This window comes from Anser anser (assembly GCF_964211835.1).
Source record: "Anser anser genome assembly, chromosome: 14".
NCBI classification, from domain to species: domain Eukaryota; kingdom Metazoa; phylum Chordata; class Aves; order Anseriformes; family Anatidae; genus Anser; species Anser anser.
In genome coordinates, this window is record NC_139735.1 from 14,723,179 (window position 1) to 14,750,843 (window position 27,665).

Genomic DNA, 27,665 nt, shown 5'->3' on the forward strand with positions numbered 1-27,665 from the left:
TCTTGTGACTGAGTCATTAGAGCAGTAGTCAGTAAATCTGTGCTTCTCAGCCTTGCTTGCATCTTTCCAGTATGGCACTCAACTGTGCATGGGGGTCTGTGAACAACACAAAACTGTCCCTGCCACAAGGAGCAAGGAATCTAAATAGGCAAGGCTGCAACAGGATAAGAGAAAATTGTAAGAAAAGCAATCTCAATTACCTGTCTTTAAAAAATATACATTTCTTCAGTTACCTCTTCTGTTAATACAGACTGAAAGCTGTAAATCCAGGCCTAACTCTTGTTTATATTAGAAATAAGATAACATAGTCTCAATTTCAGAGGAAACTAAATGCTGCCCTTCTACAGAGTATGAAGTATTTAGAAACAAATGTAAAACATGAGGTGACTTCTACCCCTGTTACGTGCTTCCATACCCTCAGAAATGAATGTTTGCTTACACTTACTGACAGCAAGTTCCTTATCTAAGGCTTCTGGTAAATCTGCTTTAAGCTTATTGCTTTACCCATTGAACCTGATTATTTTTTCACTCAAGGCATTAAGATGTAGTTCCAGTTAACAGTAAGCCACCTTTAGACCAGGCTTTCCAAACATTTATTTTAAATTTAAAAACCTGGCAATATTTTTCAAACACTCATAACCAGATTTTGCAGTTCTTAGCACCTACCCTAGCGGGCAGATTTCACAGGTTCAGACATGATACATTAAGCATTACCTGTAAAGGCCTATCAATATAGCAGACATATCTAAATTATCACCCTAATCCTATACATTTAAATAAACAGGAGCTGCAGCATTTGAGTACATCACCCTAGCTAATGCTGTATTTTTTAAATATTGAACTTCAGTTGTCTAAGAGAAGAGCTGTTCTTGGTTTTTGTTCTATAAATTGAAGCCTTTCATTAAAACGTATCACCTGTTCTACCATGATAGCTCTTAGACTATGTTATTAGAGCTGTATCTCATCATCATATATTGCAGTTTCTGCATTTGATTTTTATTCTCAACACTTCAAAGGAAAGACTCAGCTCTAAACACTCTTTAGTCTGAAGTGGGCACAGAAATGACAATCTGCAAATGAATTCAGCTTTTCAACCCAAATCAGCAGTTCCCATCTAAGCTGTGGTTTAGAACGGCTTGTGTTTAGTCTGTGTTTATATGCATCTTAATACAACTGGTGGTTGCAGATAATCCTGTGACAATCCTGTAAGAACCTAGAGCAGAACCCTAACACCGATGTCTTTATTAGAGGTCATGTAGGCAATTCACTTGTATCGAATGCAATCCTTCCTCTTCGTGGTGGTTTTACCTTGCTGGGCCACTAAACACTACAACCACTCTCTAGGTCCTCCTCCTCCATCAAAGAGGGGAAGAAAAGAGTATTCTGGAAAGAATAAAGGCTCACAGGTTGAGATAAGGATAATTTAATTAAAGGGAAAAAGGAAGAGGGAGAAAAAGCAAGCAAAGGCCATACAGAAGCACAGGAAAAAATTCTCTACTTCCCATCAACAAGCAATGTCTGGCCACCTCTTAGGAAGCAGGGCTTCAATATGCATAGCAGTTTGAAAGGACAGATTCTTCATAACGAGATTCCCCTTTCCCCCCCACCTTTTATTGCTGAGTGTGACACCACATGGCATGGGATATCCCTTTGGTTGATTTAGGTCAGCTTCCCTGATGATGTCCCCTCCCCACCTCTTGCCCACCCCCAGCCTGCTGGCTCTGGAGTGGATTGAAGGGGGGCTTGGTGCTTTGCCAGTACCGATACCACTGCTGTTCTACCTGCAAGTGCAGAGCACAGCACTGTATGGGCTGCTGCAGGGCAAGTTCACTCCATCCCAGCCAGACCCTGTACATTATTGCGCTCAATGTAGAAAATGTGTCCTCCTTTGTGTATGTTACAATGCATACTGTTACAGCAAGGAACTGCATTAGAGCAATAGAGAAAAGTGGATACACCTAACATTTTTAATGCTGCCAGGTGATTTCCTGTCAAAGAGCTCATGTACATCAGGGCAAACATTGCATCTAGAATTCTGGTAGATAAGGCTCTGATGCTTTCCTGCTGACATCCAAGGGAAGACTATTTTCTGAAGAAGCCTTTTGAGTTTAGATGTAGAGCTTAGGGATATGGTTTAGTGGAGTACTTAGTGTTGGGCCGGAGGTTGGACTCAATCTTGAGGTCTCTTCCAACCTAGAGAAATCTGTGAATCTGTGAATCTGTGAGTTCAACCGCAGCACTGAAGATATAAGTTGTGTTTTCAGATGATGCAGGAAAGGAGATAAGTACTGCCTTGAACTCACTGTCAGTCTCCTGTTTCAATGAAGAACTTTCTGCCCTTTTAAGAAGCAGTACCAAGCAATCCCTTGTTTTGATACTAGAGCACATTCAACTTCAATTCACTACAGATAAGGTGATTTTCCATGTAAAGATAAGCATACCCATATCAAGTGTTGTAAACTTCAGATTTTCTCATTTTGTTTTCAGCTGTATATGCTTATGCAGGACATATAGAAGGGATTTGTCAAGTCTGTCCAAACGCTTCCGGTTTTAACCTATGTATGAATTTATAATCTATCATTGTTTTCCAAGTGTCATGAATAAGATCACAGAGTAACAGAAAAGCTACAAAGGCTTTTTAGTAGTTCTATAGAGATTTATAAAAAGACAATTATTTCCTTTGTTCCATCTCCCATTTGGCTCTTAGACAACACAGCTCAATCACAACAGATCTGAGGGGGAAGATGTTTGAGGATGAACAGCGTATTTATATTCAAGAATCCACTGCATATTCTGGGAATACCATGATATCATAGTCAGAAGCTTTCAAGCAATGCTAAAGTACTGGTATGGTAAGTCCCAGAGCATTGTCTAGAAGGAGTTGATCTGCAGAGACAAAAACAGTTTTGGAATGTTGTCACTTCATTATGTGTCTCACCTTGATTTGCAGGTGTCATGAATAAATAGAAAATTAAATCTAGCAGCTGTGATACCAGCTGGTCTTTACATACTCTGCTGCACATTCCCAAGTCATAACAATAATATGCACCAGTATTTAGGCAATCCCACATTCAGCTCACATGATCCGATTTCCTATTTATTCAGTTAAAAAGATATCACTGCATGAAAGAAATTTCCCAGAACTAAGTGCAATATCAATCAAAAAGAATCAAATGTATGATTGTTAGAATTTATATAAAAATAGTAAATAGTAAACAAAAAACTAAATGCCTTTGAAGGTTTCAGTAGTATGTACAGAGACAATAGAATTAGTGGCCAGGACAACTGAGACCAAACTATTTTACACTGTAAAATGTAGTAGTCCTATATGCAGGTTCTTCCTGCAATTCTTGAAAGTCGTATCATTTTAACAAAATTGAGGATAGACCGACAAGTAAGCAGGGCATTGCTTTTCCTCCAGAATTTAACAGTTCTCAACACATTTTGTAATATTAATAAAAAAAGAGACCAGTGAGATGTAGCTTACATTCTTTATGCAATTTCATTTGTAAAACTATAAGTGGCATTAATAAAAACAAGGAAAAAAAGGAAACAACGTAAACACTGTCTTATATTTTGGCTGTTACCTGTAGGAAAGAATTACACATCCCCACAAAATGGTATAGCAGAAACAGCAGAAGGAAACCTAAGCATGGGTAAACATGTCTGCCTTAGGCAAAAGCTACACAAGATGCTGGTTGTATTTAGAAGTTTGAATGAAGCTTGTCAGAAGTTGCAAGAGACCCTCAAGAAGATAACATATTACACATGGTGTCACTCATCCTTAGAAGAGCCAAAGCAGAGGATCTCAAAGCAAAGTGCAGAGGGAGTATGAGAACGAGCACAGGGACATCCTCTGCTGCTGTCTGAGTCCTGCAGTGTACCAGGAACTAAGTGCATCATAAAAATAATTAAGATTGCATCAGGGAATTGGCTCTAAAGCCAACTCTCCTGAAGTAGAACAGTTTTTGCCAATCAGCAAAAAAATCAGCATTGCAATTGGGAGCTTCAGGGAAGCTCACTCCCTAACCTGACAGAAAAGCAAGACTAATAATAATGTAATTAATCCTAATAATCACCAAATGTTTTGTAGGCATTAACAAATCCATTTTAACTACCAGATAAACTGAGCCAGAGAGTATCAGCTTGCTTGGAATTACAGAACATACTAAGCTTGAGAGGACTCTTGCCTAAACTTTCATGTCTGGTAAGGAAAATTACAACAGAAAATATGGGAATACTTCAAGAGAATGGACGGAAACTATTACAATTCTAGCCAAAGTCTTGGATGGTCCCCATCAGCACAATCCTCTGCAATCACTGCAGGGCCAATCCTACTGTACTGTAAGAATCCCATGACTAACAGCTACACAAAGCCCTTTTTCAGCAGTAATGAGAATACAAGAGATGGACTTGAACTCTTTCTCTGCTGTCTTTTGCTGACCCAGTCATGCTCTGGAATAACTTTTTATCACATTTAATTCAGATCAAGGTGATCTAGACTACAACTAAGAAGCACAGGAAGCCAGGAAAACAGTAAGCAACATGTGTCAATACAGTGGTGTAATAGCATGTGTGCTCATTCTTAACCCACAAGTTACCTACACACCAGACCTGGAAAACTGAACTGTTGCCTTGCACCAGCCAGGACTCTTTCTTCCTGACTGCTAATTAGGCAACTTGCACCATAAATAGGGTGCAGGGACTCACCTCACAATACAAAACCAGTTCTAGATTTATCCATTAGTCAGAAAGAGTTACTGATGAACCCATTACCCCCAAACTCCCTTGAGAAGTTACACATTCACATGCATTATTGAAAGAGATATAACTCCAGGGGGAGTTATACATTTCAATCACTTGTGGCCTGTTTCTTTCCTAAACAGGGAGTGTGCATCTGTCAAGTACTACTGTCCCTTAACTCACAGGCTCCCTAAAATCTATAGGGATTGTAGTTTGAAATATTTATTCTGAAGATCTTTATCACCTTTTCATCAATTTTTGCCTTAGCAAGTCCTTCTCTTGGCCTTTCTACTTCTTTTGTAACTTTTATCCCTAGCTTTGAACTAGTGCCTTCCATACAGGAGTACAACACTTGATTTCTCTCCACTCCATGTTAGGACTCTATTCCTTAGTCATAACAATAACTATTTAACAAGGAAATCGGTTCAGGACTGAGGTCTGAAATAAATGTTTGCCTACTCCCTCTTCTGTTTCCTTTACTCAGCAGTTGCTGTAGAATAAATAGGCAAAGATTATCACTACACACCCCAACGTGTCATGCATTTGCATTCATAATGTCAAGGGAAAATGAACTTAGCTATAAGTGGTACATAGCTGTCTTTTTTACTGTGGTATTACTGACCAGAGACAGCCATAAGTCAGCCAGATAGGCTGACTTGACTTATTTGTTTCAGAACCCCTTTGAAATTAATTGCAGTTTTACAGCTGACTTAAAAACTGAACCATACCTCTAAGTTAGAAGCAATTAAAATATTCACCTGTGATAACCGGGATCATTTCATGCAATAGAAAACATTGTATAACAGACATTTAGATAATGCTAGATAATTCCTGGAAAAAGAGCTGTTATATTTCAACCATACTTTTAACACAAGTAATGGCTTATTCCAATAAAAGTGCAATTTGGACAAACTTGCCTACCATTTCCAAGTGCCAAAATGTACTTAATTTTGTTAGCAATATTTGAGCGAATAAAAAGCTTATATAATTTTACCTTATGTTCTAAGTGAAGTATAAATATTAAGTATTATTAAAGAAAAATATATAGGCTCAGTCCAGTTCTGAATTAAAAGTTCTCAGTTTTTTTGCTGATGTGTAAGAACCAGGACAAAGGTAGAAATGTTCATTAATCAAAGACATACACTAGATGACATTTTAATCAGCATTTTCATCTTCAAAATAGCTGAAAATTAATTGAACAGTGGTAAGAAATGCCTGGTACATATAAATTCAGAATCTCACCAACATTAGTTGTGATACATTCACTATCTAATTAGTGGACTAATGGTGAACAAAAGAACAAACATGGTATGATTTTTCTAATCCCCACTCAAAACACTGAGAGCCCTTGTACTGGATTCATTACAAGATAAATCATCCCCTGTTTATAGCTTCAAGAACCTGTTAACAACAAGGTATGTCCAGAAGTTATCTAGTGGGAGGATAAAGAGCTAAGATGACATAGCATAGTAATACAGAGCTTACCTGCAAGGGGATTCAGTATTCTAATCCAGGAAAATGCACTGAAACTTGTTCCAATAATGAAAAGCCTTGAATCTTGGATAGATGGTAACTTTTTTTTGCTACCTGTAATTACTCTACAAAAATATTACAATGGTAACACATTATTGAGCTAACGTATATATTTGAGTAGTGTGCAAAGCCACTATGGAAGGCCAATTCTTTTACATCTGACATCTTGAACCATGAAAACCAATTTCAAACACCTCCTTCACATATCCATACTTTAATGTTTATAGATTGGTAGCTGCAGTAATCAAACAGGTACTCAGGCAACAACCTTGGGGTTTTGTTTGAGCTGATATCACTACAACACATAGTACAACCCTAGACAGGTTATTTCCTTTCTTACAAAAAGGTCAATATGCATATAAATGAAAGTCAACTGTGAGTTGCTCAGCATGTTTCCCATAGGCTACACAGGTAACACACATTGTAATTACCTCCACTACTGACATCAGACAAATTAGTGATCTGGAGGATCAGCACATAAATCAAAAAACTAGAAAAGTCCTGTGAAATTATGCAGTCCTGCTGAGTCCCAGAATACAAACAAAACAGGATTAGATAAATGCTTTGCCTATCTTAATTTGGAAAGACAAATTGCAAAGATTCACCTGTTTCCATCAGGAGAGCCATTGAAAGATTGGCAGAAAAATACACACCATTGAAGTCAAGATTGGCTGACATACATTCACTTTTTTAGACTACATACTTGATAGAGTAGGTGATTTTTGATGATACTCTTACTGCTTGTAAATGTTTTAAATTTCTTCTATGCTAGCTGGCATTTGTAACAAAACAGACTTTGCACACTGCAAGTAATGTTTGGCATTGTCTCCAATTAAAAATCAAAAGTCTAAGCATTGTTAGTAATCTCCCTATAGTCTATAGAGATTTATTTTTATCTCCGTTCAATTTTTGCTGAGTCTTTAATGACACAATAAACAACAATTGTTCAAGGCCTGAGCAGGAATAACAGAAGTAAACTGAGCAAGGAACCAAGGTCTAGTAATCATCTCTTTCTTAGAAAGAGCTTAAGTGTTAACAGTACAAAACATCTAATCTTTACAACTAGAGATGCTTGGTCTTAAGCTAAGAAGATATTTAGCTCATCACAATCAGTTTGCGAGTAGCTAAGGGTGGAGTGAATATAAATTTAACTTCTATGAATGACAAACTGCAGGGTTGACATTTCAGAAATCTTTAGCTATTATATTCATAATTTGCTTCCACTGTTCTGAATGGCTCCATTGAAATGATTGATATAAAGTGTTCCATAGCTTTCAACAGCTTCAGTTCATACCTACCAATAAAAGAGATACTATAATAACTGAGGAAAACACTGAACACTGACATTACTTAGCATTTTCAGTGTTTTAAGCCTGAGGTTTTACACAGAAACAAAAGACTTTCCTGTTCTAGACGCTAAGCACTCTGCACTTGCATGTTCAATGTGGGTTATACATACCATGACAGATTTTTGGCCTCAAGTCCCAAGTCCTCAAAGTGACTCTGCATTACTGGCAAGATTTTAGTCCATCACAGTGTTAGCTACAAAAATGTACTTATAAATGTAAAAACTCATTTCAAGTGTGCACTCAGGTTCTGTTATGCAAGACCTTGCATCTCTACTGCAAAGAGTAGAAATTAATTTCTTATAAATAATTTAAACACTCCAAATAGTCCAAATACTAGAGCTTTAAAGGATAAAACTTACCATAGTAAGGTTCATTAGAAAATTGCAACATTTTGACCATAAAGTTTTTACCACTTCAGGATACAACCCTGTACACTGAGAGTTTAACCTTGATTTAGTGTTGAGGGGAGGATGGAAAATAGACTTCCTACATAGAATTTATGAAAACTCTGAAGTTAGGAGCATAGGTTCTACTGATGCATATTTGAAATCATCGGGTTCTTTTCTACATGCAAAACCTGAACTCCTAATACAATACAACCAGCCATATTTCAGGGAATTCATAAATTAACTCATCCATAAATAATAGTCATGGCCTACATTCGCAGCAAACACATGTATGTTAATGTTTGCAAAATACTGAATAGGAATGGCGTGTTCTGTACATGACTTCCTGCTGATTATCGACCACTAAGGTCCTAGGCTTCTCCCTCAAGTACTGTGTTCAGTTTTGGGCCCCTTGCTACAAGAAGGACATGGAGGTGCTCAGGAGAGTTCAGAGAAGGGCAACGAAGCTGGTGAGGGGTCTGGAGAACAAGTCTTACGAGGAGCGGCTGAGGGAGCTGGGGTTGTTTAGTCTGGAGAAGAGGAGGCTCAGGGGTGACCTTATCGCACTCTACAGGTACCTTAAAGGAGGCTGTAGCGAGGTGGGGGTTGGTCTATTCTCCCACGTGCCTGGTGACAGGACGAGGGGGAACGGGCTAAAGTTGTGCCAGGGGAGGTTTAGGTTGGATATTAGGAAGAACTTCTTTACTGAAAGGGTTGTTAGGCATTGGAATAGGCTGCCCAGGCAAGGGGTTGAGTCACCATCCCTGGAGGTCTTTAAAAGACATTTAGATGTAGAGCTCAGTGATACAGTTTAGTGGAGGACTTGGTAGTGGTAGGCCAGAGGTTGGACTAGATGATCTTGGAGGTCTCTTCCAACCTAGATGATTCTGTGATTCCTTGAGTGACCAAGTGTTTCAGAGTGAGGAAACTCAGCAGAAGCTGAAGAAATCAAGACCTGGCAGGATCAGTCCTGGAAATTCCATCCTTCCATGATGAGGACATAGAAACCATTTCACAGATCAGAGGCTCAACACATTTGTCTGATTTCATCCAAGATCTGCAACAGTCCCTAGAAACTGTTTAAGCTGCTGTTCTTATCACTGGAGTGCCCAGCTTCCTGCTGCAGTAAGTCTTCACACATTTTTGGAATAAGCCTATGGCAGGCTTGAACAACAGACACTAATATGAGAAAACAATGATCTCACTGCAAACCTGAGATCACCATTAAAGTACTTGTTTCTTTAAAAACAACCCAATGTTTGCATTAAGAAAATGAGCAGGAAATGAAGCTTATAATTGCATACAGTTTGTGACTATTGTGTATACATCCATGTTTGTAGAACTGTACTTTGTTGTAATAGTTACTAAAAAGTATTTACTAGTGCAGGAGTGAGGGAAGTAGAGCTAGGCACAAGTCCTGTATGAAAACAAACATGCTGTTTGCAACAGCAAGCATATGAATAGATAAAAAGCAAATGCTGGACCAAGTACAAAGCATAGACTGCAGCAACTCACTGCCTCTAGCTATCATATCAAATTCTTCTAAAAACCCTGAAGAAAATAGGGAAGGATCATAGAGTGAGCAAAGACTATTCTTCACTGCAGTACATAATGAACGTAGAGAGGTTTCATCTAGGACCCAGATAACAGCTAGCACGTATTACGGATCTTCAGCAATTTTCGGCCTGCGGTAATTACAGCTTCAGTGCTCACCAGTTCCTTACAGAACTTACTAACAGCAGCATTCCAGTTCTGTGATGCAAACCATCCATATGGCAGTCCATACTAAGCCTTCCAAACCTGTCTCAAAAATGAGCATGGCAGCACAGCTGAGGCAGCACAGACAGGGAAAAAGCTCCCAGAGGTAACTGTCCTTTCTGCTCATTACTTGATGCTCCCATTAGCTCACCTCCCAGCACAATCCACGACCTGTTCCCAGTGAAGTTATAACCAGTCAATGCAACATCCGCAACCACTGAGGCTTAAAAACATTCAGAAGTCCCAACTTGTAGACATCTTTAAGAATCCCATGCCTGCAACCACTGATCACCCCAGAACATAAGAATTCCTAGAAACTAAGGAATCTGGCACCTCCCTGAGATTTTAGGACCAAATCCCTCTACACATTTCATGCAGAACAAGAATGCCACTTGTCTCACAAGGAACACATTAAGATGAGTAAATACAGGTAATTCATAAAGAAGCGTGATCTCCAAAAATAGAGAAGACAAAACATTAGCATTACCTTTTTCTTCTGAATATTTAAAGCATAGGTTCCAGTAGCAGCAAAGTAGTGGCTAGAACTCAAATAAGCCCTCTTTGCAAAGGTAGCTGCTTTTCAAAATAGAGAGTAAACTAGCTTATTTGACTACACTTCCAAGGAGACTTAACCTTTACACAGAACTGGATGATTAACAGCATTATTATGCTTGTTGCAAAAGTGACCATGTGTTATGCTAATAAGAAAAACGTTCAGCAGCATGAAAATAACCTCCCTCCTGAGATTATTCCATTAAAGTTTAATGCTTGCTGTATGCCTTCTTTTGAATACAGATCATTTGTTTGCAACACGAGCTGTCTCCGAATCATCTGTTTTTCCCCTTTAATGTCAAGGCCTCACTAACACCACACTCCATCCTCATTATCAGGCTTACTGCATTAGGCTGCTGTTCACAAGCTTTCAACAGTGGGAAACCTAATCCAATTTCTTAGCATCTTTTCAGGATAGTTCTTTTGTGAGGGGTGAAGTTAAATTTAGATTAACTGTTTGTCATTTGCAGCTTTTTAGACACAGCTCATCAGATGATTTTGAACCTATAAAACAGGTCCAAAATACATCTGAAGTGGGCCTATCCTACTGCATTTGGCCTAACGGAGGCTACTGGCTCAGAACCACCTAAGTTGACATTGAATTCATATCCACTCAAAGCAAGCTCTCCTTTGTAGATCCTAACAAAGTGTAAAACACAAGAATAGGAGTTAGAGGAAGAGAAAGGTTCTCTCAAGCAAAAGAAAATCATGGCTATGCAAAGCTGGCTTTGAGTCATTTTAATATTCTCCAACTGTACTAGTTGCTCTGGGCACACCAGTATCTTCACACAAAGCGAAACAGCCAGACTGCTGTTACTTGTGCCCTCATAAGTCAGGCACCAGAGGGGGCTAAAAGGATGCACAGCAACCGTACAAGGAATCCTTCCTACTAAAGGATAAGCAAAAGGACTTTCTGACTTAATATGCTTTGGACAATATCACAGTGCAGGAAATAACAGGCTTAACTAAGTAACACCTCTGCATCGCAGAACAACTTCTGAGCTGATGTAAAGATAAAAATTGTTCAGATTTATGCCAAGGGATGACTAATTTTGGAAGACATTCAACAAAAACAGAGAAAGTAACCTCACTTCTCTTACTGTTGTACCTAACATTAGTTGACTTTAATAATGAGTATGAGGGAAGGCCCAGAAAGCTGTGAAGCAGTGCAGAACTACACGCCAGAATCAAGCAAATATCAGATGTCACTGTTCTGTGTTCTCATCCCTTCTTTACTCCTGTATACATTTGATCTTCAGGTGTTTTTTTTTTTCTTTCTTTTAACTTTGACTCCACAAGCACTGGGATGTCTAGTCTCTCACAGAAGAGTTCAACATACATTAGAATGACAACTTCAAAACAAAATCAAAACAAAATCAAAATTCCCATAAGGAATAACGTTACCAGATGAAATTTCTTGCTAGTTGCAGGTAAAAACAGTTTATGCTGTGCGTTGCTGCAGCACAGTAGAAGTAGTGACTCTGTACTAAAGCTATTTAGCTCTGTGATAGAGCGATACACATTAATCTGGGCACAAAGCCACAATAAGGCATCTATTTCTGCCTAGCATGGATGTATTTGACTATAGTACTTATTTATTCCCTGAGAGAATGATGCTTTGCAGTCAATGCACAGGACTGGTACTCAGACTACATGGATTAACGGTTCTGCCCTGCTATATACTGTGTGACCTTGGTGATACTCTGTGTTATACAGGCTCTTATGCCATGCTCATCCCTCTAGCATCCAAGTATCTTCCAGCTCATCCACATCTGCACATTTCCATCAGCAAAGTGGAAAGGTCAAAGGAATAGATCTTGCACTCATACAGAAAGGTAGGATGTGGTGGTTTCACCCTGCTGGGCAGCTAAACTCCACCACAACCGCTCTCTCACTCTTCCTACGCAAAGGAAGAGGGGGAGAAAATATGATGGAAAAGGGCTAAAGGGCTGAGATAAGGACAGGGAGATCCCTCACCAATTACCGTCATGGGCAAAACAGACTCAACATGGGGAGATTAATATAACCTATTACCCATTACAAACAGACTAGAGCAGTGAGAAACTAAACAGAAGCTAAAAACACCTTCCTCCAATTCACCCTTTTCTACCTCCTCCCCTCAAGCAGCACAGGGGAGAAGAGGCTGCACTCAGTCCATAACACTGCATCCCTGCTGCTCCTTCACGGTCACTGCTTCCCCTGCTCCAGTATGGGGTCCCTCCCACGCTGATCCTATGTGGGCTTCCCGCAGGACGCAGCTCTTCAGGAACTGCTCCCATATGGGTCCATACCACAGGGTCCATCCTTCAGGAGCACATGGGTCCCCCCACAGGTGACAGCTCCCACCAAATCACTTACCCCACCACGGCCTCCTCCACAGGCTGCACCATGGAAATCTGCTCTGCTCCTCTGTGGTACCCCACAGGCTGCAGGGGAACTTCTGCTCCAGTGCATGGAGCACCTCCTGCCTTCCTTCTGCACTGACCTTCAGGGCTGCAGGGCTGGTTCTCCCCCCGCCTCTCCCAGCTGCTGTTGCACAGCAGTTCTCTCTTTCTTAAATATGCTCCCAGAGGCACAGCCAGCATTACTCACTGGCTCAGCCCCAGGCAGTGGCAGGTCCCTTTTGCAGCCAGCTGAAATTGGCTCTTCTCTAACATGGGGCAGTTTCTGGACTCACCTCACGAAACCACCCCTGCAGCCACTACCAAAACTTAGCCATGTACACCTCATACAGATGATAGCCAGTCATTTCCTGAACATTAAATTTTGATGAAGTTTTGTCCCCTCATTTGTGAAGTGTAAAGCCTTATTTCTCTTCTCACCCTACTTACTCATACATATTACAAGGACTATAAAAGGATTTAGCATTATGTGCTTAGTGTCACCACACTTGGCACTAGGCAGCTCTGTGAGGAATGCAAATTTATGACATCCCAGCCAGCCCAAGCACAACAGTGCTTCATATGAATGCAAGGTACTTCAGTAAAAATGTAAACATGGCTAAAGCAGGCTGAAACACTTATATATTAGGTAGTGGCTTTTGTAGATCTTTGGATCCTGAGAAGTTTCTATTACTCTTGAACAATCTTTCCACAAGTTACATGGAGGTAAGAACCATACCTTTAGGAAGTAGTTGCTACAATAACACCCATATCTCAGTAGCAGCAAAACAGCACTGTCAGAAAAAGTTGTAATGAAGATTCAAATGCTCACTGTGGTCTAGGTGGAAATAGGCACAATTTTCTTTGCTGCTGCAGTTTAGACATGTGGCCTACTCACACACACAGTTTGGAGGGGCAAAGTATAATGAAGAACATCAGTTAGACTGACATTTACATTCCCCATGCAAGATTCCCCATCACCTGATCTCTGACCAGTAGCTTATTCAGTAAATTAGCTTTCTTGTTACAAACACCAGAGAATGAGACTTACTGCTTTTCAGAAAAAAAATCTTTAGAAATAATTAAGTTATGAAATGCTGTACTACATATGCCTTTTTTCCAAGGGTTTGGTTTGGAAAATGGTGACATGCCTGGTTGGGAGAGGGAAAACAATCATTCTGTCAAAAAATCTGTGTTCAGACCTGATCTAAATTCATGAATAATTCTGTTACAATAAACACTGGGAAATAGAAATACCACAGCTCATGACACATATATAACTAACTCTGCCTCAGAAAGCACTGTGCTCTAAAGCATGATTTGAATTCTTTCCCAGCCCTACCCACGGTTTTAGCTTGCCTACTATTATTTCATAAATAAAAATATTTACCTTAAAACACATTGTAACCATGGTAAAATTGCTCCCATAGCTGAAATTACAGGATTAACAGCTACCAGTTGGGCTTTCTTTCCGGAAAAATCACAGGTATCATCTCATTGTAAGCAATACCTTCTCCCAGAGCCTGAACCCATTTGAAATATTACAAAATTGCCTTGCATCTCATCCAACAAGTACTGCAGTAAAATGAATGCCTATAATCAACTTTTTTCCCCTTCCCCTCCAGCCTTCCCTTTCTAGATTCCCACCTGGGACTGACACGCACCACCTGAGAAAACAGTTAATGCTCATTTTTCTTTCTGCTCATGATTCTGCAGACATTTGTCTCAGAATTGCTTTGATTTTCTTATCCTTGCAACCTGTGACTCCAACTACACTTTTAAATTTTTTATGTTTTTATATTACCTTTAAGAAGCTTGCATGTAAAGTTTCACAGTGTTTTCTAAATCAAGTATTCCCAATGTTATCAAGGTTCCAACAAATTGCATTTTTCTGGACTTCACCCAACCTTCTGCTTTGCACATGACTTTAGGCTGGACCATCTCATCCCACAGTAGATCCTAGGGGCAGACAAGAGGAGCCTTTCATGCCCCCATTTTTATTTAAGCCCAAAGCTTAAATAACTAGAGAGCACTGATTTTTATTAATATATAATTAATACATACTTTTCTCCAAAGCAAATACAATTGTACATGAAGCTTCATCAAAAAAGATGTAGTATTGATACAGCTACAATTGGTGATGAGCACCCAACAGGAACCTAAGGTCCCTTTGTACAAATTGCTTTTCTGGTTAACCCATCCAGCCACTAACACAGGCAGCCAAAGCTCATTCGGGAGCTACATTGTCCATGAGATTCTCAACATCATGCAAAAGCAGGCAGCAACTGGCTGTTATTTATTTGAGCAGTACAGTCACATAGCTTAACAAGTTGTTTACATGGGATACATGCCAGGGAAGTTATCCCCTCTTTCCTCCTATTTATAGATACATATCTCCACATAAATAGTAACAATTTTATTTTAGAAATGACATCTGAGCCAAGTAAATTCAAGATTCCAATCCAGATCACCTCCAGGAGGCTTAGCACAATGTTCCTCTCCTTACAGAACTTGATGGTGATCAATAGCAATTTTTTTTTTCAGCAAATAACTCAGAATATATTAAAGCACAAAAGCAAGTCTGGTGCTGTGGAAGTACACAACAATGGGGAAAAAAATCTCTATATTAGCTACATAGAAAGGCAGAGAGGGCCCCAAATGTGGTCCAAGTTACACTTAACAGGACATCAGCAGTTCAGAAGTTTTACTTATGTTTTAGGAACAGTTTTAGATTTACCCTTGGAGTCCCACTGCCATCATGCCCCTGCACACACTTAACTGTGTAAGATGCACAGTTCAGCTTTGTTGTTGCTCTCCCATATGGTTTTTATGCATTTTGCACTGCAAGAAACCAAATTCATATAGTTTCTTAGCTATCTTCCCTCTATCTTCCCACTCTATCTTAACTCCAAAGGAATTCATTGCCACAGCATCAATTTTTCTTCTGGAAATAGTCCAGCAGAGGGCCACAAAGATGATACGTGGCCTGGAGCATCTCCCCTATAAGGAAAGGCTGAGAGACCTGGGTCTGTTCAGCCTCAAGAAAAGAAGAGTGAGAGGGGATCTTATCAATGTTTACAAATATCTTAAGTGTGGCAGACAGTGGGATTTGTCCAACCTCTTTTCAGTGGTTTGTGGGGACAGGACAAGGGGCAATGGCCACAACATGGAGCACAGGAAGTTCCACACCAACATGCGAAAGAACTTCACAGTGAGGGTGACGGAGCACTAGAACAGGCTGCCCAGGGAGGTTGTGGAGTCTCCTTCTCTGGAGATATTCAAGGTCTGTCTGGACGCCTACCTGGGCAACCTGCTCTAGGGAATCTGCTTTGGCAGGGGTGTTGGACCCGATGATCTCTTAAGTTCCCTTCCAACCCCTACAATTCTGTGATTGTGTGAAATCAGAGCAAATTCTGAGGAAGACCAAGCACCCAGTAGTCCCACATACAGTTAAAACAGCATCAGGGAACTTACCCTCAAGCTCATCCTCCAGAAGCCACCGTTATTGGGAAGAGTCATTACTATTCAAGACCATCCTAAAGTAAAATGGTGACCTAAATAAGAGCACAGAGCACCCTTTCTCTTTAAATGAAAATAAGCAAAGCAATCCCCACATTCATCAACCCCACTTAAGCACTGTATTAAGCCTCTAACTTGGTGCGATACAGGACAGAAAGCACAAATTGAACCTCAAAAACAAAATTCTCCTAAAAAGCAAAAGTTACTTTATATAAACAGACCTCTTCACATCCCCTTAGAAGCTTCAGTAACAAATAGCTCAAATGGCTCCTGAGCTGAGCTTAAATACAGTCCCCAGCCATGGGCAGGGCATGAGTGGAGGCCCCAGGTGAAGCTGGTCAGGGCCATTAGTGCTTGTTACTGCCTGTCAGTGCCCTCAGCACTCTGACACACAGGGAAGTATGATGCAGACAAACATTTTTAAGTGATACCAGGACAGAATTTCTCTAAGTGAGAACCAGTTGAAAAGTAGAGCTAAGCCTTTTGTATAAAGTATACCAGGGAGATTTCTGCTAGCAGAGCAGGTGCTTGCAGTCTCCTGGTATACTCCACTTCCTCATCCAGACACCCTACTTCATAAGCAAGGTCAATTTGTGAGTGATATAATGGTCTGGAAAATCTACGTGCTCATGTATACTATATCATAACAGCAGCTCCCTGTACAGAAAACTGCAAGCACAAGGGGCTTGTTTGCCTTCTCTTTAACTTTTGTGCTAGTGGACAGTCTGAATACAGTAGCATGGAGTGAAAGCAGAAGACAGTCAAACCTATATTATATAACCAGTAAGAAGGGCTTAGGATGAAGAGCTGCTACCACTGAAGGCAAAACAGCTTCTTGTGTCTGAACTCCTGCAAGCCAAGAGCACGTAGGCCAGAAATAAATATGAGACTTCTGGAATCATGAGAACTTAATCACGGTCCATTTTGGTGAGCAGAATACCCAGTAGGATGGTAATATGGACACTAAGAAAGCAAATCTGTTCACATAATCTAAGATCAGTGACAAATTGCCTTTCTATAGCAAACAATAATAATAATAATAATAACAAATATATGTATATATTGTATATGTATATATGTATAAAGAGCAGTTCTAATATTTCATAGGATTAGTATCATAGAGCCAGTTCCAGCAGTCATGCAGAATATTCTCTACTGAACCTGAATAACTTAAGAGTAAAAGTGATATGGGATGAGAAACACACGGAAGCTTGTTGAATAGTTAAAAATAGACAGTTGTATGAAACTTTCAGCACTTACTGTTAAAGTAGCAGACAGTTCAAACACTTTGGTGTCTGCCTTCAGCTCTCTTTCACTTTCACAGATCATATTATTTATAAGTCATTTATGATAAAACTACCTGAAACTAAAGTCTAAATTCTGCAACCTGTTAAACTAACAGTGTTAAACAAAGGTTAACAGTGAAATAGTGAAAAACACCTAAATAAGTGCTCAACTTTCTACTGAAAATAGGATTTTGATTCTGTAATTTTAAGCCCTACACAAGAAATAGAGCATGCCCCATCAGCCAGATGAAGATAGTGAAATGAGATTAACTACACAATTAAAATGAAGAAGTTTTCAATTTTTTTTCTGGATGATACGTTTTACCTGTGTTGTAATTTAATGTACAGTTTGAACTGGCATTGCTGCCTAAAGTTTCAGCACAGACAACCCAAAGACCCACACCAAACATTTTTCCTGCTATGCTACCCCTCCTACTCTGTGCAGGCATGAGTTGCATAGCCGTACAGCAAAGCCATATCAGGGAAGAGCTACAGTCTGAAACTAACCATTTAATGACTATTTTTGTTAGATTAGCTGACACAACCGAATCCTTGATCCTGCTTCCACATGAGGTCGCAACAATGCTTATGCCAGCAAAAACAGAAGCAGCACAAATACGGAACCCAGAGGCCTGGGACTGGACCATGTCTTGCAGCTGTAGCACCAGCTAAGCTGTCCTGAAGTGTGTGTGAAAGTTCAGCAGTCATGGGTCTTCCTTCTGAGGTTTAGAGCTTTACTTCAATGTAGCCACAGTTTCAGTGAAGGAAACCCAAATCCCATCCCTACGCTGCTCTGGGCAATGGACAGTCCTGACCCCAGTGACAGTATGTATTTGCCTTGCACCAAAAAGCAGCAAGGTGAGATCTGGAAGAAACATTGCTGTTTCTTTATACTGTATCTGGGATGAGACACATAACTGATCAGGATTGCCCCAAATAATTACTTTTGATCTGTGCTGATTTTCCTTCATAATGAGCCAGAGGATTCTCAAAGGGTTCTTTTTAGAACAGCTTCTAAGTCCATTTGTAGTAACATATACATGAGTACAGACTAGAATACGTGCAAAATGATTCATCAGAGAAAAAAAAAATCTCTTATTTTGAACATACCTTATTTTGAATATAAGGTGACACTCAAAAGCTGAAAAGCATGGGGTGTTCAAGAATTCAGCTGTTTGGAAACTCTGAGCCACTCATAGAAACGAATATAAATACTGAAAACGGAAGTAACACTAAAATCAAAATTATACGCAAGACTATATTGGTTAGCAACAGCTCTTTGTTTCTCCTAGGCATCTGTGCCTCCAGACCATGCTGGTCTAGATGCATCTAAACTTCTGGTTCAAAAGCCTTCAGGAAATCTGTAGACGAAGAAATGTTCTAGCATCCATGAAATGGTGTCTTCTCAGCCTTGTAAGGAAAAAATGTGTGCAGCAAAGATCAGAATGATGCACATTTCTTGTGAGTCCCAGCTTATTACTCTGTCTGCTAGGGACACTGCAGGGGTGAAGGAATGTCTGAATAGCCCCATTGCACTGCAGATGTAACCAAGAAGCTGAAATATCATTTTCATCAAAATGGTCTCACAAGTACAATATTTTCTTATCTGGTATGAAATCAACTCTCAGGAAACTTTTAGGATCTACAAAAATGTTCCCATAACAGTCTGAAATAAACACATATCAGCATATCAGCACATGAATCTTTTTTCTTTTTTCAGCATTGCAAAATCACTACTTCAGTGAGCTGCTTAAATATTTATAGGATTTTACATATTCCAGGATTGGAATCCAGTTTTGAGTCTGTGTATGGATGGGATGTTCTGCAATTGCAACATTCACTTCAGATTTTGACTTTGAATTTAACTGCAATTCTTTGCTTCTTAATTGGGTTGTCAAGCCTTTCTTGTGATGGGTACAATGGCCAGAATTCAATACTGAATTGAACTGAGCTGAGCTGAAAGCAGTGGAAACTCTGCATGTTCTGTAAAGTTAGCTTTGTTTAGGGCAAGAAAACAACTTCTTGTCTGGAGCCAATAATCTCCATTGGTGCCAATAGTTTATCTTATATAAATACCAAATGGGCTGAGTTAATCATCATATATTTAGCTGTTAGAATAATTGGATAAATTGAAATATGTTAAAAAAAAATCTTTGATAAAATAAAATTACTTTTTTATACTGTTCAGTCATCTTTGACAGAAAAGGTTTTTTCAATTTTTAAAAACAAGCATGTAACAAAAAGAAGAGAGAGAAGAGAAAGAGAAAGAAAGAAAGAGAGAGAAAGAGAGAGAGAGAGAGAGAGAGGGAGAAAGAAAGAAAGAAAAAAGAAAGAAAAAGAAAGGAAGGAAGGAAGGAAGGAAGGAAGGAAGGAAGGAAGGAAGGAAGGAAGGAAGGAAGGAAGGAAGGAAGGAAGGAAGGAAGGAAGGAAGGAAGGAAGGAAGGAAGGAAAGGAAAGGAAAGGAAAGGAAAGGAAAGGAAAGGAAAGGAAAGGAAAGGAAAGGAAAGGAAAGGAAAGGAAAGGAAAGGAAAGGAAAGGAAAGGAAAGGAAAGGAAAGGAAAGGAAAGGAAAGGAAAGGAAAGGAAAGGAAAGGAAAGGAAAGGAAAGGAAAGGAAAGGAAAGGAAAGGAAAGGAAAGGAAAGGAAAGGAAAGGAAAGGAAAGGAAAGGAAAGGAAAGGAAAGGAAAGGAAAGGAAAGGAAAGGAAAGGAAAGGAAAGGAAAGGAAAGGAAAGGAAAGGAAGAAGGATGGAAGTCTCCTACACAAGTGCTGAATGTGAACACCTCGGGCTTCGGCGCCACCTAAGGATAACCCCTGGATGCTGATTTCCAGTCCCAGACAATGTGAGCACCTTGTCATGGTTTATACAGGTCTCTTGCATTGCATTTGCACTACTGCTGGAAGCTCTTTTCAAAGCCATAAACTAAAAAAAAAAAAAAAAAAAAAAAAAATCAATTGCGTAAGCCCAGTAGTAGGCAAAACTATCATCCTGTAAGGCATACCTTAGTCCTGAACTCAGTTTTTTTTTTTTTTTTCTGCACCATTCTGAGTAGCTTCTGAGGTGGACACTTTTCATTTGCCACTCCACTGGTGGCCGCTGCAACATCTTCTGTACACTGCTGCTCATGTCACAGCACCTTCCACTTTGCTTCAGCTCTTCAGGGGGATGCCAGGGCATGTGGGCAAATAACTCCAATGTCAGTGTCAAAGCTGCATTTTCAATTAGAAAACCTGTTTGTTTGCTGGTACAGATCTGTACCCAAAAGACACATTGCTAAACTCATTTCCAGTTATTCTTTTGACCCACTTAGTTTTCTTCTGAGTCCGAGCACAGCTGGCGTTGTTGGGCAGTTTATGAATTATATTGTACAGTCCAAATACAGGGCAGGAGAGCTCTTCCATCTGGAAAACCTACTTTTCAAGCTTGCAGCTGGTTTTCTTGTTAGCAGAACCTTTCACATCCAAAGGTCATGAGGACAGCTGATTGCTATCGCCCAAAGTCCCTATGTTTGCCCCTTTTTCCTCCCCTTTTATCCAAATTTCCTTTCCCAGACTAAGCAAAAGATTATTTTTTTTCCTTCTTTTTTTTTCAACAGATATTTCCTAAGGTCTGTTAGTTGTTCTCCTCTGCATTTGTTTCCTTTTTTTTTTTTTTTTTGAAAAATTAGATACATTATGCCACTTATGACCCTAACATAGTGGAACACAATATTTACCTGGCAAAACAAAACAAAATGAAACAAAACACAGTATTGCTGCAATATCTCAAATTACTTTTCTTTTTTTTTCTTCCACCACCTTAGTATGCATTTTTGTGTATCTTCTGTCTTCCGAATAGAGTTTAGCTGCACTCTAGTGGTTGTATTTTAGGATTTCAGGCATTTCTGAATTGCCTGAATGCAAATTTCCACCTACTCAAATTAACACAATTCACTGGCAATCTCAGACATAGTTTTATTCAAACCTTACACTTTCGATGCAAGCAGGTGGGTTAGTATCCCCCTCGACTGCCATCCCCACTGAGGTGTCATATTTATAACCCAAACATCACATTTTACAGTGTCAGCAGTTCACTGTGCCATTCGTTCTGTGCTCGAGAACTGCAGTCACTACTTACTCGTGTTTTGTGTTGGTCTCAGATTTAACCACTAGGTGGGGAGGAAGGCTCATCGTTCCATTCTTACAAAAGAGCTGGGTTTTGTTAATTTGGAAAGACTCGGGTTGGGTCTCCTATGAATGCAGGGATATAGGGAACTCAGGGTTAAAACTTGACTCTAAGATTTAAGGAAATAATGGATGAGGAGATTTGAGGAGTAAAAAGTGCAACTCGGTGATCATTAAAGACAGCAGGGAATATATAACAATACAGCGGTGATTTTTAAAGGGTATAAAACCGAAAGCATTTTTCCGTGTTAGACAGGTATACAGCTTGGGAGTATGATTTTGCAATGTCAAAGAGGAAATTTAGGCTGGCAATGGTAAATATTCTTAGGATAAAAGAATGTAGCTTACAGAAAAGCTTTTATTTATTTATTTATTTATTTATTTATTTTAGAAAGTATACTTTTAAAAGTAAAATTGGGCAGGACAAAAGAAAAACATTATAAAGATCCACTTTGCTTTGGGAACATGAGGACCAAATCCATATGAAATTTGAACTTTATTTTGCTTGGTGGTAGGAAGATTGACAAGTAAACTGAGTTTTTCTAGAAAAACAAACCATTCTGAAAACTGTTCAAAGTAAGTCCTTGATTCCACTTAAAGCAAGCTGCTGTGGGACAGAACACCACCAGAGATGAGAGAAATGGAAAATATTTAAGCTCTTTGAAGGCAGCAGAATGTGGGCAGTGTGAATTTCCCTCCTGCGCTGCTTGCAATGGTTAGATTCTCACATTTTCAAATGTAAGTTACCAGACTATCGCTACATCTGAAAGAAGTGTTCCATTGACAGCTCTTATTTGAAGAGGCACATTTTTTTTTGTGTGAAGGTTGTGTCACCGCAGGCGTTAACTATAAAAGACCTTAGTCTTTAAAAAGAGTGAAAAAAGGTCAAAATGGAATAGGTATGCACCTGATAACAGCTGTAACAACAGTATTTCTCAGCATTTGAAAATCTAAGAGCTTAAAATCCATTTCATGTAAGATTGCCATCTGAAACATACAACAAAGTATACAAATTATGGAACAGATGTATCTTTTACTACCACTTAATTGTGTCTTCATTTCTGTCTTCTCTTGCAATATAAGATTTAACGACTAAGATTCAAATGTGATCATTTCCAGCAGACAGTGAAGATTGTCACCTCTGAAATGTAGTTATCAATCAAAATTTCTGCATGTAGCCTGTAAAGCATGGGATACTTTCCTAGGAGCTCTCTGTGGCCTTGCCAGTTGGTTATATACTCAACAACCCTTATGCTATCCCTGCAGACATTCTGTCTTCCTCCATAAAAATCAGATGTGGTTGCTTCCCTGACATCCTTCCTTGCGCTCCTACCCAGATCTGACTACAGATTCTAGCACGTACACTTCCACAAATGTGGACATCCAATGTTTTCTTTCAGTTTCCTCTCTCAGTGGTCACCAGTTTTGGAATTGCCTCTCTCTGTGCAGAGGACAATGGAGGCAACAGGGGCACTCCTAGGAAGTCCCAATTCTAGAGGTAACAGCTGTGACTCTGAAGAGAGAAAGAGAAATAATAAACAAGTGGAGAAATATTAGAAAAGTAAATACAGGAAGAATTGAAAGAGTGAGGAAATGAAGTATTTTTTTTCCAGGATCAAGATTTCACTTTGTGAAAAGTGGGATTTGCCATGTTGCATTTCTGGGCCAAAGAGAAAGGCATTTAAAAGCATCCCTTAAAACAACAACTCGCAGGCACTTGGTTGGGATAGGGGGCCATGACTTACCCATGCTTATTTGGGAGCTGGGCAACATTTTCCATCAAAATGTTCAAATACATACATAAGTTGGAAATACAATTTAAAATTGTTACATTAATCTAGCAATATATCTGAAAATTCAAATGCAGAAAATTCAAAGTTATGTTTCCTCAGCAAGCCTGACATGGCCACCACATCCTATGTTTTTATCACGTTACAAAAAAGAAGTTCTAGACAAAGAGAAAGGTCAGTTATATGTACAGTTGGGTTTTGCAAAATGCATGAAATATGCATGCATAATGTACTTACAGTGACATACAAGGGATCTGAGCAAATAACAATGATGAGATAAATGTGGCTCTCAAAGCCAGGAGTTTGACCTTAAAGACGACTGATTTTCTCTTCTCTCAGCATCGGAATAAATGATGCTGTGTTTCTTCAACAACATGAAATAATTTTTGACCGGGCTAATTAGTTTTATAATAGTACAAATAAGGAATAACATAATTGACATTAGCTATTATGCTGGATTTGGGATGGAAATTGGATTCCAGAACCACATGGAAGATAACAAAAAGCTGTAATAGAACAAATGCTTAGAAATTATAGCACCGTCTTCTTCCTGTCACTGCAGTAAAAGAAACTTGTTTCTCTGTTAAATGACATGGTGTGTGATACGGAGTCTGAGATGTACACTATTTAATCTTACCTTTACTACTGCTGAAGATACACCATCAAAACTACTTTTTGTTTGCAGATCTTTTGTCACATGTTAATTTAATCATATTTCTTCCCCAGATCTAGATTTAAAATGAAGCGACGACGTTATTTCCGTGATAATGTATGTATATGCCTCAGATGATTTATACAGGTCAGTTACTAAAGTAAGAATCAACAAAACACAGCTATATCATGTATTTGATAAATACTACACCATTTAGAACAGCTGTTGCAGTGGTTTACCTGTGGAGAGTTTTAAATAACTTGCTGCCATAATTTCCCAAAATAATTGTCCTGAAAAAAAGTAAGCTACTTTAAAGCAGACTATGAATTTCAAAAGAAAAAAACACTTAGTATAATACTATAGAGACTTGAAGCTGTATGTAATGAACTTGCAAATTTTATGCAATATTAGATGCAATATTAGAAGGACTAAAAATAGCAGGAGTAATAATTTCATTAGAAAGAGAGAAATTTCCTTTTCCGCTGCTTCTGAACTTCAGAACTATAAACATATTCTTTCCAATACAGAAAGTTCACTAAATACCATCTTTTGTCCAGTCTACTGGAGCAGCTGTGAATAGTGATCCCAAGTATTCACATCAGCACAACATTGGCAGGAAGCTCCACATCAAGAAAAGAGAGAATGGACAGGCTGCCTCTTTTCCTTTTTTTTTTTTTTTAAAAAACAAACAAACAAACAAAAAACTACCACCTCAAACAAACAGGTACATTGGGAATTGCTAAGTGAAGTCTCACCAACTTACTGAATAGATGATACATGAATTGGCTACACATGCGGTGTATATAATGTCCCTCTGGTGATATTACAGTTATATGGATTCTTTTTCAGACACAAAGTCCTCAGTAGAGGTAGCTGAAAAACAGAGCTGGAGGGAGAAATGACGACAATATAATAATTTTTCATCTAAGTTTGTCCAATCTTTAGTTTCAATGAGAAATAATCATCCCAAACTTGAGGGACTGAAAAATGCTGACTTTAATTCCACTCCCAATTCATGGTCAACTCCAACAATAACCTTTTATGGTTGTACAAATCAGAGAAAGCCAACGCAACACTTCAGGTACTGAGATACACTGAAGAAGTGAACATTTCCTTGTTTTGGGGGTCTTGCCAGGGCTAGGCTTGCACAGAAGCCGTGACGATCTGTGCAGCTATTTTGCCAATATTTTTATACTGTATAGAGTGTGTAAATATGCAAATATTTATGTATGCAATTACAAGCAAATAGGGTCTGTAGGAGCTTACTTATATGTAGGAGGCAGAGCATTTTCAACGTGTTGCTGCGCTTCCTTATTTACTTATTTATATTCAGACAAAGGAAGTGGTAAGGCTGTCTAGCTGACAACTTTTCTGAGAAGAGACCATTTTGTACTAGAGGAAGCTGTATCTCTCTTGGATGTGCTAACAACGTTGTTCTGAAATAAAACAAATAAATAAATAAATTAATTAAAAACAGAACTTGGAAAGAGCTGGATATTAGGCAAGGACTTACTCGGCTTGCTGGAGGTGATCATACACACGGAATATATGGCTGCTTCATCGACAGCACTGGCATGAGCATTCTCTGACTGCCTGGAGGAGCAAACTTACCATGGATCCGCGAAGCATTCCCTACCGTTCAGAGGTGGCTACGTGGAACCCAGATGACTTAGCAGAATATTTTAAGACGGTAAGTTTAACTGTGCTTCATCTTTGTATAACGGGGGAACAAACTACTGTGACAATGTTTGTTCAAAATTGACATGGCTTATGTTGGGCAAAGCTTGATGCAAAAATAAAAGCAAAACCACTGACAGTTAAGAAGCTGGGTGGGTGAAACTTGCAGATGAATCTTGAAAGTATATTTTAAATTGGGTATAAGAGAAAATGGTGGCTTTTCAGTGATAATGTACACTTTACTACAACAATTCCTGATATAACATCTACTAAGAGCAGTGAAAAACATTATTGTGTAAAAACTACAAGCTTCCTACGTTGTCTTCACTGATTTTCAGAAATGAGATTTTTTTCAAATTGCTTGTTGTTTGCAAATGATCTTCTGAATGTCTTTGCATCCATGAGAACCCATACAGGAATTTAACAGTAGTAGATAAATGTGCTCCTAATTTTTTTTAGGCTCAGTTGGAAAACCTTTTGCGTTCCCTGCTCTAAAACTTCCTGGATAAAGCTCATGGCTCAAGATTATTAGCCATCCCTTTTGTCCTGTTACTATTACTTTTTCCAAAGCTATTTTGTGTGACTAGCTAGGAACTGCTGTTTATTTTGACATCTCTTTCATTGGTGACCATCTATAAACTTCATTTTACAATGTGGAGAATTTTCCTCAGTGATGAAATAGTTTGCAAGGCGATACAGCAATTCCCTGATGATGTATAACCTCTGCACAGCAATGCTGACACATTTATAATTGCCCAAGAATGTGTAACAGTCATTTTTACTGAAATTTCATTTCTATGTGTTCTCTGAAAATGCCTCATTTTCCAGTTCACCTGAGATAATCTAACATTCAGATCAAGCAAAAGCAAAAATTTCAAGCAGTGGGAAACATTGCTTGAAAATGTTCAACACTGGGAACATTTGCAAGCCATACCAGCAAATCTGGTTCATTTTCAAGTGTGCTGTCAGACCAGTCTTGTAAAAAGCTGGAGCAGTTTTGGGCTTGGTTTTGAAATCATGGAAAATTCTTTGTTTCAGAAGTTTTCATGGATTTTTTTTTAAGGAGTTAAGGCAAGTTTGAAACTAGACTGAAAATCTAGCTAATAAAGACAAGCAGATCAAATGCAAAGTCCATGTGTACAAAATCTCCAGAGAAGTGAAACTGCCAACTACCTGCAAACCTCTACTGCTAGGGTGCAGGGCTTGGTGGCACAGTGAAATGAAACAGAATCGGAGACGAGCAGAGGCGATCATTATCAATAGTCAGCTTCAGACAAGTAAGAAAAAGATTATGACACTGGTGCATGGTGGTTTGCGACACCATTTCCAAGAGACTCACAAGGCTCACAAGGGAAATAGCTTCCTGAAAGAGCTGATAATTTCTGAGTACCTCCCCTCTACTGATTTGGTTGTGTGTAGTGCCCCTCCCCCCCCCCCCCCCCCCGGACAGATAAATGTTGGCATTCTGCTTTTGGAGAGGTGAGTCAGAGCAAAGAAAAGCTGCTTAAAATTGTCTAGCAAGTCTGTGTCAGACAGTGGTGTCAGCCAGCTCTGGGCTACTGCTATAAGTGACCAGATCCTTCTCCCGAAATTAACCCAAACAACTTCCCTCACACATATAATCGAAGGGTCTAATGTTCGGAATGCTTTATTTTCATCCAAATATATTTGGTTTGCAGCCTTGTGTTAAAGTCCAAGTTCAAGTCCAAGAGGAATGAGCAATTTTTTTCTAATTAATCTGAGGTAATTGAGGGATGGTTTTCAAAGGTGACGATCACATTCAAATTTCTCTCACCTGAAGTGATTGGTTATGACACAGGGCAATAGTAAGATTTTAGTCAATTCATTGTCAGCTTACATGTTTGTATTAGCAAAAG

General features: G+C 39.1%; 1 protein-coding gene and 2 long non-coding RNA genes across 4 annotated transcripts in view; 2 read left to right on the top strand and 1 right to left on the bottom strand.

Annotated features, from left to right (window-relative positions):
• LOC310881220 overlaps positions 1-2,842 on the top strand; it is a 21,254-nt gene extending 18,412 nt beyond the window's left edge. The window contains exon 3 of the long non-coding RNA XR_014572211.1: positions 2,708-2,842. This is a non-coding gene — a long non-coding RNA (uncharacterized lncRNA). The remainder of the gene's footprint in view (positions 1-2,707) is intronic.
• LOC310881218 overlaps positions 1-16,513 on the bottom strand; it is an 18,264-nt gene extending 1,751 nt beyond the window's left edge. Inside the window, exons 1-4 of one of the 2 annotated variants that reach the window (XR_014572209.1) lie at positions 16,443-16,513; positions 16,177-16,256; positions 14,507-14,661; positions 530-2,886 (exon numbers count right to left, since the gene is read on the bottom strand). This is a non-coding gene — a long non-coding RNA (uncharacterized lncRNA). Of the gene's footprint in view, positions 1-529; positions 2,887-14,506; positions 14,662-16,176; positions 16,257-16,442 lie in introns of those variants that run through there. The other variant, XR_014572208.1, reaches the window with a different exon arrangement.
• An 8,517-nt stretch (positions 16,514-25,030) lies between these two features.
• LCP2 (lymphocyte cytosolic protein 2) overlaps positions 25,031-27,665 on the top strand; it is a 32,194-nt gene continuing 29,559 nt past the window's right edge. Inside the window, exon 1 of the mRNA XM_083798222.1 lies at positions 25,031-25,801. Coding sequence (XP_083654348.1) covers positions 25,724-25,801 — 78 coding nt within the window. The 5' untranslated portion in view covers positions 25,031-25,723. The remainder of the gene's footprint in view (positions 25,802-27,665) is intronic.